At 34.6% G+C, this 13213-nt stretch overlaps 1 protein-coding gene across 1 annotated transcript; it reads right to left on the reverse strand.

Moving 5' to 3' along the window:
• Positions 1-1824: 1824 nt before the first annotated feature.
• Positions 1825-12193, reverse strand: LOC115417948 (B-cell receptor CD22-like). Its single transcript, XM_030132182.1, has 6 exons — positions 11917-12193; positions 11553-11789; positions 11012-11275; positions 4564-4663; positions 4419-4473; positions 1825-2181 (listed from the first exon to the last, which is right to left on the reverse strand). Exons 1-6 carry the CDS (start codon positions 12191-12193, stop codon positions 2086-2088), a joined length of 1029 nt encoding a protein of 342 aa, XP_029988042.1. The 3' UTR covers positions 1825-2085.
• Between the last annotated feature and the right edge of the window lie 1020 nt (positions 12194-13213).

Genomic DNA, 13213 nt, shown 5'->3' on the forward strand with positions numbered 1-13213 from the left:
AAAATCCTATGTTAAAACAATAACGACTTAATAATAAAACAATTCATCCTAAAACTTCAATATCTAAAGTAAAATATATTTCATAAACTTAATTTGGTAAAACTACTGCACAGTAAAACACTAGAGTATGGTAAGAAATAAAACAGGAAATCTTGTATTTATACAGATGTGAGAAACACAAAAACTGATCTAACATTTTTTACATCACACTATACATCTGATGTTGAAAAGTTTTGTTCTGAAGTACATTTGAGTGATTTATTGATTAGAATACTTTTAGATGGCTTAGGATAATGGTTCTAACCAAACCAGTACATGTTAGAACTCATTAAGTTATGGAAAGCTGCAGATCTCATGTACGAAAAAAAACTGTAGTCAATTACAAACCACAATGATTGACAGATGTTTGCTGTTCACACTGTTTAATATGTAACTTTCACAATAAAAATGATTCCGTTCATGTAAATAAAGATCTACAGTACCTGTAACAGAGAGAAGGAAGACGATAAATCCACTTGCTGATGTTAAACTCATCGTTGTTGCTGTTCTCATCTCACTGTCTGACTCTGACTTTAGATGAATTAAAATATGTTAACAGATACATTTTACAAAAGAGTCAAAACATAAATAAATAATAATAATAAATAATAAATACATAGTTGAACTTACTGAAACGGGTGTTTTCTTGTCCAGATGCCTCTCCTCTGTGGTCACTGAACTGAACGTGAGGCTATTAAACAGCTTTGTTTCCTTCCTATTTTAACATCAATATTTTTACTGAGATACATGAAATAGATAAATAATGCAAAACCTGTTTAGAGCAAAGCTTGAAACATTTTAATATACCTTTTGAATTTGATGAACTCTATTAGTTTCACCTGTCAGTAATAACTCTCTGCCACACACATAGCAACAGCTCTGACAGGAAAGAAAACCTGTTACATCCTGTGTAGATAAAGGCACACTCTGTTATTTCCTGTGATATGATATTTGACAAAGAATACTATACAGGGGGTAAAGATGCTAAAAACCACCAGATAATCATGATGTGTAAAAAGAGATACAGTAGAACTGTGATGGAATACAACCCCAGTTCCAAAAAAGTTGGGTTGTGGAGCAAAAAAAAGAAAAAAAAAAAAGAATACATGCATACAAGGAATACATTTTTACACAGAACGTTTACACAGAAAGGACATTATGATCAAGAAAAAAACATGAAGGATGTGAAAGGGATTAGTTTTTTATTTATTTTTTGGGCAAAAGTGACCATATTTGTACAAAATGGGTGGGGCTATGGGATTGCAAGTATAAGCTACAACTACAATGTAGCTGTCTGTCAAGAAAAGATTTTATTAAATTAACAGAAGCTGCAGACGTCCAACTTTGCAAACTGTCAATCACACCTGTCAATCAATGCCTTCTGTTTGACTTGTGATCATATTAATGGAGGAAAAGGCTAAAGATGGAACACATTACTTAGAAGAATTATCCTTGTTTATCATGAAATAGTTTTGTTAAACAGGATTCACAGGCAGATAATTAACCATAATTTACATGTAAAAAGTCTGTGTAGTCTAAATCTGACATTTGATATAAATCAGGTTATTATCGCCTGATTATTGGAACACAGAGCTTTTAACAGATGTGAAGATGAAACACAATGAACAAAACAGCATTTAACTCTTTATTGAGTGGGTTAATGACAGGATGGAGGAACACATGAGCTGATTTTGTACATTAATATGAACATAAATATATGTAAAGCATCAGTGAAGAAGCATGAAAATATAGAAGTGAGCATAAATTATAAAGGTATCCACTAAAGTGAAGAAGAAATCTATGAAGCCTTCATCTGGATCACATTTATAGAAATCATCAGTGAATATGGAGAAACAAAACCTGCCAAACTCAAAGCCTTTATCTCACAGGTAAATACTCTGAGTCTGATAAATGAATTATTTACAGGTTTAATCCTTTAGCTTGTAATTTGGTAAACTGTAAAAATGGTTGAACATTGAACAGATATTGTTGTTTCCTTCCTCTGACAAATGCAGACGTCAGAGTATCATCATATCTCTGACATTGTCACATCACACTTTCTTGCTCCTGTGAATCTTCTCTCTTTGCTGCAGTGACTGATTTCAACGCCGACACATTGACGTAGTCAGGATCAGACTGTAACTGATGGACAGAAACAAGAGTAGACTGAATAGAACACATTCACCAAACATCCTGAAATGTTTTGACTAAAAAAACACGTACAAAAAAACCCTGATCTTTTCTCCGGCTGAATTTTAGAGTTATTTCTTTGTTTGTGAGTGATTTTGAACATGTAGGAAAAAGGGAAACTAAAGAAATCAAATCAATGAATAAAGAAAAATAAATCAAGTAGAAAATAATAAATCAGTCTCTCCACCAGTGTTTTTATACCTTGGGGTTGGGACCGTACTTAGGGTTGCCTGAAATTTCTAGTAATTGATTACAAAAAAAAACAAAAAAAACAATACTATTTAAAATAAATATATATATAATGTATATGGTGAGTTTAGAGAGACAACCACAATGCATAAAAGACATGACAAAGTGTGAACCTGAAACTGAAGCACTGTGGTTCTGTTGATCTTTCAGATGTTCAATGTGGTCAGTTTCAGATTCTGCAGCTCTTTCATAATTCATAGTTTGAGTTCTTGTTTGTTCAATATTAATTGTCAGCCTTGTAAATCCAAGCCGGACTGACTGTACATATCCTGACCAAGGAAAATAAAATTCTCCCTTTGTGCAGTAATCTACATCTGGCTTTTCTGCCTTTATCCATAATAATATACATTATACAGACTAAATGTCATCCAAAATTAATGTTTATTTGGAACATAGTAAAGCAAACTATTACATGATCAAAAACAAATTGATTTTAGCATAAAAAAAAAAACAAAAAAAAAAAAAACTGTCTCTGTTTTGAATGTCTGGGGTCGCCAGAAATGTGTGATGTTAAAATGGGGTCAGGAGCCAAAAAAGGTTGGAAACCACTGGTCTGCACATTCAAAACTGAGTGAGAAGTAAATATTTTGTGCTGCCTCTTCTCGAAAAGTTCTTAAATATTCATAATTATATATCGATACATAAACACATTAAACTTGTGTGTGTGTGTGTGTCCATATATCAGTGTCTGTCCATATATTTGTCATTTTAACCTTCAGTGTTGTTCTACCTGACTTAATACACCTTTTACTATCATTACTATACCTACGATACTGCACATAAAACACAATATAACAGGGTGTTGCATCATAAACCGGTATCTGACGTAGAGAGTCAGTGTCATTATTAAAAAAAGAAGTCACTGAACACAACTCAGCAGGTCTCCTTTCATTACAGCCACAGCTGATCCACATACATCACCTCAACACAACGAGCAATATTTACTGAAGAAAATGACAAAAACATACAAATGTTCATCAGACACATTATACTCACCAAAACTACTGCTTATTTTTAGTCTGTTTGTTACTAAATCCAGTTCCTCTCCTCTGCCAGGCATTATGAGTTCAAATCTAAACCCATATATTTATTTTATTCAAGTCACTACAGATGTAGTTTGTAGCTGAACTTACTATGACTAATATTGTCTTTGTCTGCAGAAATCTAATGCCTGTTATTTTAGACTTGCTACATTGGCCCTGTGTGGACATCTATATATCAGGTATATTTTATATTTATTAGAAACTCCAGAGGCTGCACTGATGATTCTGAGCCTCAATGTCGATTTATTTTACCAGCAACACATGATGGTGAAATATGATTAGACAAACGCTCTAACATACTTAAAGACGACTGGAAGCAGTGACCATGAGAAAAGACACCTAATAAAGAAAATGGACTATTGGGAATAATTTAATATTCATAGAACAAATTTAAAAATGACCACTGATATACAAACACATACACTGACCCAAATAAACAGAGGAAAGACCAAAGACCCACTGATGAGCCAACACCTACACTTCAATATTTCTAAATATTAGTATTTTTTTTATTCTTTCTTAAATTGCTTCATGTTTGGACATCCTCTACACTCATGCTGTTCCATAGATTCACTCTGTACAAAGAAATACAAAAGCTTTTCTTTGTTTTCCTTGTGTGTACTTTAAAAGTTATGAAATTAAATCATTTCAGTGACTGAACATTGATGGACTTTTTCCTCGTATCTGATAATTCCTTCCTTTACTGCCTGATATTTTACATAATCTGTGAATTTTTATATCTGACTGTAAAAAAAAAATAGAGAGTGTGTTTGATCCCAAAACCCAGCATTGTGAATTATTCATTTAAGACCTATTGTTTTCACCATATCCTACAAATCCTCACATGATTCATATTTTTTGTGAGCTAACTTTGTGACCTGTATCTGTCTCACTCACCACCATATTCTCAGGAGGATTCAGTCCAGTGTTCAAGTTCTGAGTTTTCTTCTTCCTGGAGTTAAAACAAAATACATGATTGATTAATTTATGTGAAATGCAAGAAATTTCAATGAAAAATTAGTTAGTTTTTTTTTTTTTTTACCTTTTCCACACAGTCAGGAAAATCAGAGCAATGGGCAGGAGACCCACCAGCATCACCTTGATAATATTCATTGGGAGTGAATATTGGATGAATGTCTTGTCTATAAATAGAGAAAACACATACAACAGGAACTTTTTATCAGTTAGAAACACACTGGGATACACAGATTGCAAAATTGTTGGCTGATTCCAATGTTACTTTGTTTTTGTTTATTTGTATCCCCTCCTTAAGAGCAAAATCTTCTTCGTAATTATAGTTAAAATTACACTTTCAATCCTTTCACTCCTTCATTATCTGTGAATGAACAGAGTCAAACAAACAAATTTATAAATAAACCTTCAATATAACACAACAGGTAAATATCTGCTTCTGTCATCAGTGAAAAAAGTAAAATCAAAGGTTATTTTATCAAAAAAGAGAAAACGGAAGAAAAAAGTGACTTTTTTAGTGAAATCTCTCATTAACTGAACATAAAACTGTGTCTCCATCCACTCTCACTGATCCAACTCTATGGGTTTTACTGGTAAATCAATGCTGTAGAAGATGATGGTGTTTCCATGTTCACTACGAAGCTTCTGAACGTCCAAATGGGTCATATGTGATGACCCCGAAAAGACGACAAACTGCATTTTACACCAATTATTCACATGTATTGATAGGATTAGTGGATCAAAAGGTATGAAATATTTTATATCAGTAAATACTTTTGATCAGCGGTGGCTGTTCAAGTCTATGTGAGTTAAAGAAAATGTACTAATGTAAATCATAAGAGTAAAAGTCATGTTTGATACAGTATATACACAACATACCGGATACGACAATCTGGGAGGATTTGGAGGAGATTTGAAAGAATGAATGAATGAATGAATGAATATGGTTCCTTTGCTGCTGTATGATGTGTTTCAGTGATTTGCAGATTCATCCTTTGCTGCATCAGAATCTCCAGAGAACAGAGGATTCTCATTGGATGTGTCACATGACACTAGACATATTCTACAAAGTAAAGCATTTTACTCACATTTCACATCAATATAGACATATTCTGACATCTTCAACCCCAGACTGTTCTCAGTTTGACTTGAATATGATCCAGAGTCAGAGGAGTTGATGAAGCTGAGGACAAACTGCTGTCCTTCACCTCTTGACTGAAGTTGATTCTTTCCTCTCTTGTACCAGGTGTATTTAGTAACAGGTGGGTTTGCATCACTGGTACAGGTCAGAGTCACTGAACTGCCCTCAATGATTTCACCAGAGGGACTGAAAGACACTGAAGGAACCGTTGGAGCAACTACAAAAGAAAACATTAACAAAACATTTTAAGATAAAAATCATAGTAATGTTTGATTTTTGACTCCACCCCTCATAACCCACCAAAGTATAAAGCTGACAGATGGAGACAAGATGGACAGAAGTGGTGGAGACACTGGTCACTTATAGAAGCTATAGTTTGAACATCTCTCCAGTACACAGAGTGTTAGGACTCGACTCTTGGTGTGGACCCAAATGCACGAGACGCAATTGTCAGTGGTCAAAAAAAAGATTTATTTTAACAAAAGTTCTCAAAGTACAAAAGATTAACAAAAAGAGAAAGCACAACGTGCTCTAAAAATTTCTAACAACAAAAGGAGAAGTACAACGTACTTTAAACAAACAAAAAGCCATGAGTAGAAAACATGGAGTTCAAGATTCTCAAGACTAGATACTTAACAGAACGCTCTTCACAAGACCACAGATAACGACGCACTGACAAGAGACAAAGGGAGCGGGGAGAATATATAAGGGAGGCAGGGATCACAAACAGGTGTGGACAATTATGAGGAGACAGCAGGTGCAGGCAATGATGGGACAGGGAAGACAAAGACAAGACTGACAGAGTGCAGACAGAACAGGAAGGAAACCACCATCACCAAAATAAAACAGGAAAAGACAAAAACCCAAAACTAAATCAACATAAACGTCGATGCATGACACAGAGAAATCATTTGGAAATCCATGCAGTCATGTTACACTGCATTAGATAAAAACCTCCACTAGATGGAGACATGTTAGAGGAAGACTGTGGAGTAAACTCACACACTGGAGGAGAGGAGAACATCTCATAACCTTTAAGAGCACAGGAAACAGTATCTTCAGAGGAAAAAGAGGTGGAATAGGAAGATGATGTTTCACTCTGAATCTCCTGTCTGTTCTTGAACCAGGTGTATTTGTAATAGTCAGGTAGACGACAGCTGCTGTGACACCTCAGCTCTACTTGGACACAACTAGAATTCCTGCAGGATGATGAACTGTTCACATGGACCTGGAGATCTGGACGTGTTATGAAAAATAAAGAAATGTTATGTTAAATGAACAATTTAACAAACACATAAGAAACTACACACGTATACAGATTTGAACTATTAGATGAATGTATTTGTATATTTCTGAAGCATTTACCTGTGACAGTCAGAGTGACTCCAGGTGAACCAGTATAATGTCCACCAGGTTGGTTTGTTATAAACCTGAACTGGTACTGAGCTGAGTCGCTCTGTCTCAGGTCTGAGATTTTCACCCCACAATCCTTCACATTGTCAGGATAATGGACACGACCTTTGTACTCAGACTCTGTTGTCAGATCTACAGGGTTAATGTCGCTATTAATAAACCAGAATGTTTTCTCAACTGTCCCCTTTGGGTATGTGTAGAAGCAGATCATTTCGACTGTTGATCCTTTTAAGGCACAGACCTGAGGAGAAGTGTAAGTCACTCCCCATCCATTCTGACCCTGAACAACTGTAACAGAACAAATAAAGAAACAAATATAAGTCAATGGATAAATCAATTCAAAGATCATCATTGTGGTTGTAGAAAAAGGTCAACTGGATGAACCTCAAAAACAGAGACACTTTAATCTATAATCACCGAAAAACAATGCAGTTGATAAAATATACCAGCTATAAACCTTTAATAAATCATCTGACATGTTACATTCATGTAGTGTTCAGCTCATAAACACCTGAAGTCTTATTATATTTAACTCTGTATCCTCATATCTGTTTAATCCATCAGATGATCAGTAACACCATAGTTATTATTGTTTGAGTCTGATCTGTTCTTGGTTTGTTTCCTCTGTTCACTCTGTGGTCAGATGGATGGAAAGAAAAACAGACATGCAGAACACAGAGGCGTTAGAAACTTTTCACAGCAGCTATGATGAAAAAAAAACAAAGAAGCTTTTTTAGTGTGTGACCATCAGACCAATAATAAATGTTAACGTGTTCTTTTATTGGAAGCTCTAAGGTCCAGTCTGGATTCAGATCGGTCTAAAAGTTAGCAAAATTTATTCAGATCACAAATAAGGTGGACACTCAGCGCTGACAACTCAGAAAAAATGAGCCCTGAACATCACATGAAATGTACGTTTATCTTACCTATGGGTAGGCTCACCCGTACAAATGGGTTGGTCTTTAACTTAGCGTTATCTAAAAAGATCAAACAGATGTGGGGCCTTAACTCTACGTAAACTTATGCCAACAATAAGTTTACCCTTATCACCTATATCTGACAACACTATGTGTGTGAATGTGTGAGTTCAGACATGCATCTAGAAGAAGAACAGAACCTACTTAACTCGTGTGCAGACAGATGTTTCCTATCTTAACAAGCTTAACCTACTGATAAAATACTTAAATACAACACAGTACTACATAACTCCTGGTCACAAAGAACTCACTATTAACATTATTGAAGGAAAACAGATTAAACAAAAAAATCCCATGTTAAAACAATAACGACTTAATAATAAAACAATTCATCCTAAAACTTCAATATCAAAGCAAAATATATTTCATAAACTTAATTTGGTAAAACTACTGCACAGTAAAAGACTAGAATATGGTAAGAAATAAAACAGGAAATCTTGTATTTATACAGATGTGAGAAACACAAAAACTGATCTAACATTTTTTACATCACACTATACATCTGATGTTGAAAAGTTTTGTTCTGAAGAACATTTGAGTGATTTATTGATTAGAATGCTTTTAGATGGCTTAGGATAATGGTTCTAACCAAACCAGCACATGTTCAAACTCATTAAGTTATGGAAAGCTGCAGATCTCATGTACGAAAAAAAACTGTAGTCAATTACAAACTAGAATGATTGACAGATGTTTGCTGTTCACACTGTTTAATATGTAACTTTCACAATAAAAATCATTCCGTTCATGTAAATAAAGATCTACAGTACCTGTAACAGAGAGAAGGAAGACGATAAATCCACTTGCTGATGTTAAACTCATCGTTGTTGCTGTTCTCATCTCACTGTCTGACTCTGACTTTAGATGAATTAAAATATGTTAACAGATACATTTTACAAAAGAGTCATAACATAAATAAATATAATAATGATAAATAATAAATAAATAACTGAACTTACTGAAACGGGTGTTTTCTTGTCCAGACGCCTCTCCTCTGTGGTCACTGAACTGAACGTGAGGTTGTTAAACAGCTTTGTTTCCTTCCTATTTTGACATTAATATTAATGCTGAGATAAATGTCACAGTTAAACAAAGCTAAAACTATTTAGAGCAAACCTTGAAACATTTTAATATACCCTCTGAATATGATGAACTCTATTAGTTTCACCTGTCAGTAATAACTCTCTGCCACACACATAGCAACAGCTCTGACAGGAAAGAAAACCTGTTACATCCTGTGTAGATAAAGGCGCACTCTGTTATTTCCTGTGATATGATATTTGACAAAGAATACTATACAGGGGGTAAAGATGCTAAAAACCGCCAGATAATCATGATGTGTAAAAAGAGATACAATAGAACTGTGATGGAATACAACCCCAGTTCCAAAAAAGTTGGGTTGTGGAGCAAAAAAAAAAAAAAAAAAAAAAAAAAAAAAAGAATACATGCATACAAGGAACAAATTTTTACACAGAACGTTTACACAGAATGGACATTATGATCAAGAAAAAAACATGAAGGATGTGAAAGGGATTAGTTTTTTTTATTTTTTGGACAAAAGTGACCGTATTTGTACAAAATGAGTGTGGCTATGGGATTGCGAGTATAAGCTACAACTACAATGTAGCTGTCTGTCAAGAAAAGATTTGATTAAATTAACAGATGCTTCAGAGGTCCAACTTTGCAAACTGTCAATCACACCTGTCAATCAATGCCTTCTGTTTGACTTGTGAGCTTATTAATGGAGGAAAAGGCTAAAGATGGAACACATTACTTAGAAGAATTATCCTTGTTCATCATGAAATAGTTTTGTTAAACAGGATTCAAAAGCAGATAATTAACCATAATTAACATGTAAAAAGTCTGTGTAGTCTAAAGCTGACATTTGATATAAATCAGGTTATTATCGCCTGATTATTGGAACACAGAGCTTTTAACAGATTTGAAGATGAAACACAATGAACAAAACAGCATTTAACTCTTTATTGAGTGGGTTAATGACAGGATGGAGGAACGCATGAGCTGATTTTGTACATTAATTTGACATAAATACACATAATGCATCAATGAAGATGCATGAAAATACAGAAATGAGCATAAATTATAAAGGTATCCACTAAAGTGAAGAAGAAATCTATGAAGCCTTCATCTGGATCAAATTTATAGAAATCATCAGTGAATATGGAGAAACAAAACCTGCCAAACTCAAAGCCTTTATCTCACAGGTAAATACTCTGAGTCTGATAAATGAATTATTTACAGGTTTAATCCTATAGCTTGTAATTTGGTAAACTGTAAAAATGGTTGAACATTGAACAGATATTGTTGTTTCCTTCCACTGACAAATGCAGACATCAGAGTATCATCATATCTCTGACATTGTCACATCACACTTTCTTGCTCCTGTGAATCTTCTCTCTTTGCTGCAGTGACTGATTTCAACGCCGACACATTGACGTAGTCAGGATCAGACTGTAACTGATGGACAGAAACAAGAGTAGACTGAATAGAACACATTCACCAAACATCCTGAAATGTTTTGACTAAAAAAACACGTACAAAAAAACCCTGATCTTTTCTTCGGCTGAATTTTAGAGTTATTTCTTTGTTTGTGAGTGATTTTGAACATGTAGGAAAAAGGGAAACTAAAGAAATCAAATCAATGAATAAAGAAAAATAAATCAAGTAGAAAATAATAAATCAGTCTCTCCACCAGTGTTTTTATACCTTGGGGTTGGGACCGTACTTGGGGTCGCCTGAAATTTCTAGTAATTGATTACAAAAGTCTGGGAGGATCTGGAAGAGATATGACAGAATGAATGAATGAATAAATGAATGAATGAATATGGTTCCTTTGTTGCTGTATGATGTGTTTCAGTGATTTGCAGATTCATCCTTTGCTGCATCAGAATCTCCAGAGAACAGAGGATTCTCATTGGATGTGTCACATGACACTAGACATATTCTACAAAATAAAGTATTTTACTCACATTTCACATCAATATAGACGTATTCTGACATCTTCAACCCCAGACTGTTCTCAGCTACACATGAATATGATCCAGAGTCAGAGGAGTTGATGAAGCTGAGGACAAACTGCTGTCCTCTTGACTGAAGTCGATTCTTTCCTCTCTTGTACCAGGTGTATTTAGTAACAGGTGGGTTTGCATCACTGGTACAGGTCAGAGTCACTGACCTGCCCTCAATGATTTCACCAGAGGGACTGAAAGACACTGAAGGAACCGTTGGAGCAACTGAAGAAAAAAACATTAACATTTTAACATAAAAATCATAGTAATGTTGGATTTTTGACTCCACCCCTCATAACCCACCAAAGTATAAAGCTGACAGATGGAGACAAGATGGACAGAAGTGGTGGAGACACTGGTCACTTATAGAAGCTATAGTTTGAACATCTCTCCAGTACACACAGAAATCATTTGGAAATCCATGCAGTCATGTTACACTGCATTAGATAAAAACCTCCACTAGATGGAGACATGTTAGAGGAAGACTGTGGAGTAAACTCACACACTGGAGGAGAGGAGAACATCTCAGAACCTAATTTAACAGCACAGGAAACTGTATCTTCAGAGGAAAAAGAGGTGGAATAGGAAGATGATGTTTCACTCTGAATCTTCTGTCTGTTCTTGAACCAGGTGTATTTGTAATTGTCAGGTAGACGACAGCTGCTGTGACACCTCAGCTCTACTTGGACACAATTAGAATTCCCGCAGGATGATGATCTGGTCACATGGACCTGGAGATCTGGACATGTTATGAAAAATAAAGAAATGTTATATTAAGTGAACGATTTAACAAACACAAGAAACTACACACGTATACAGATTTTAACTATTAGATGAATGTATTTGTATATTTCTGAAGCATTTACCTGTGACAGTCAGAGTGACTCCAGGTGAACCAGTATAACGTCCACCAGGTTGGTTTATTATAAAACTGAAGTGGTACTGAGCTGAGTCGCTCTGTCTCAGGTCTGAGATTCTCACCTCACAATGGTTCTTATTGTCAGGATAATGGACACGACCTTTATACTCTGACTCTGTTTTCAGATCTACAGGGTTAATGTCGCTATTAATAAACCAGAATGATTTCTCAGCTGTAGTTTTCTGTTTGTTTATCCACTGTGGGTATGTGTAGGTGCAGCTCATGTTGACTGTTGATCCTTTTAAGGCACAGATCTCAGTAGAAAAGTAAGTCACTCCCCATTCATTCTGACCCTGAACAACTGTAACAGAACAAATAAAGAAACAAATATAAGTCAATGGATAAATCAATTCAAAGATCATCATTGTGGTTGTAGAAAAAGGTCAACTGGATGAACCTCAGAAACAGACACTTTAATCTATAATCTTTAATCTCAAGTTCATACTTCTTCCTACTCCTTTTCGACCATGCAAATTTCAGACTTGTATGTTCTTGGAGATAGATTCTGTCTATTTGAATGATTTATTTTGTTTTTATTATGTTTTGTTTTTTCTTTTTTGTTTTGTGTGCATGTTCGAAATAAATAAGTAAATAGAAATAAATAAATAAAATAAATAAATCTATAAATCACTGAAAAACAATACAGTTTTTCAAAGATATCAGCTAAAAACCTTTAATAAATCATCTGACATATTACATTAATGTAGTGTTCAGCTCATAAACACCTGAAGTCTTATTATATTTAACTCTTTATCCTCATATCTGTTTAATCCATCAGATGATCAGTAACACCAAAGTTAATATTGTTGGAGTCTGATCTGTTCTTGGTTTGTTTCCTCTGTTCACTCTGTGGTCAGATGGACGGAAAGAAAAACAGAGAAATGCAGAACACAGAGGTGTTAGAAACTTTTCATAGCAGCTATGATGAAAAAAGACAAATTTATTTAGTGTGTGACCATCAGAAAAGTAATAAACTCAATTTGGTAAAACTACTGTATTCATACAGATGTGAAAAACACAAAAACTGATCTAACATTATTTTTACATCATACTATACATTTGATGTTGAAAAGTTTTGTTCTGAAGTACATTTGAATGATTTATTGATTAGAATACATTTAGATGGCTTAGGGTAATGGTTCTGACCAAACCAGCACATGTTAGAACTCATTAAGTTATGAAAAGCTGCAGATCTCATCCAGAAACAAAACTGTTGTCAATTACAAACCAGAACAATTGACAGA

The sequence above is a fragment of the Sphaeramia orbicularis genome, chromosome 1 (assembly GCF_902148855.1).
Source record: "Sphaeramia orbicularis chromosome 1, fSphaOr1.1, whole genome shotgun sequence".
Classification (NCBI taxonomy): Eukaryota; Metazoa; Chordata; class Actinopteri; order Kurtiformes; family Apogonidae; genus Sphaeramia; species Sphaeramia orbicularis.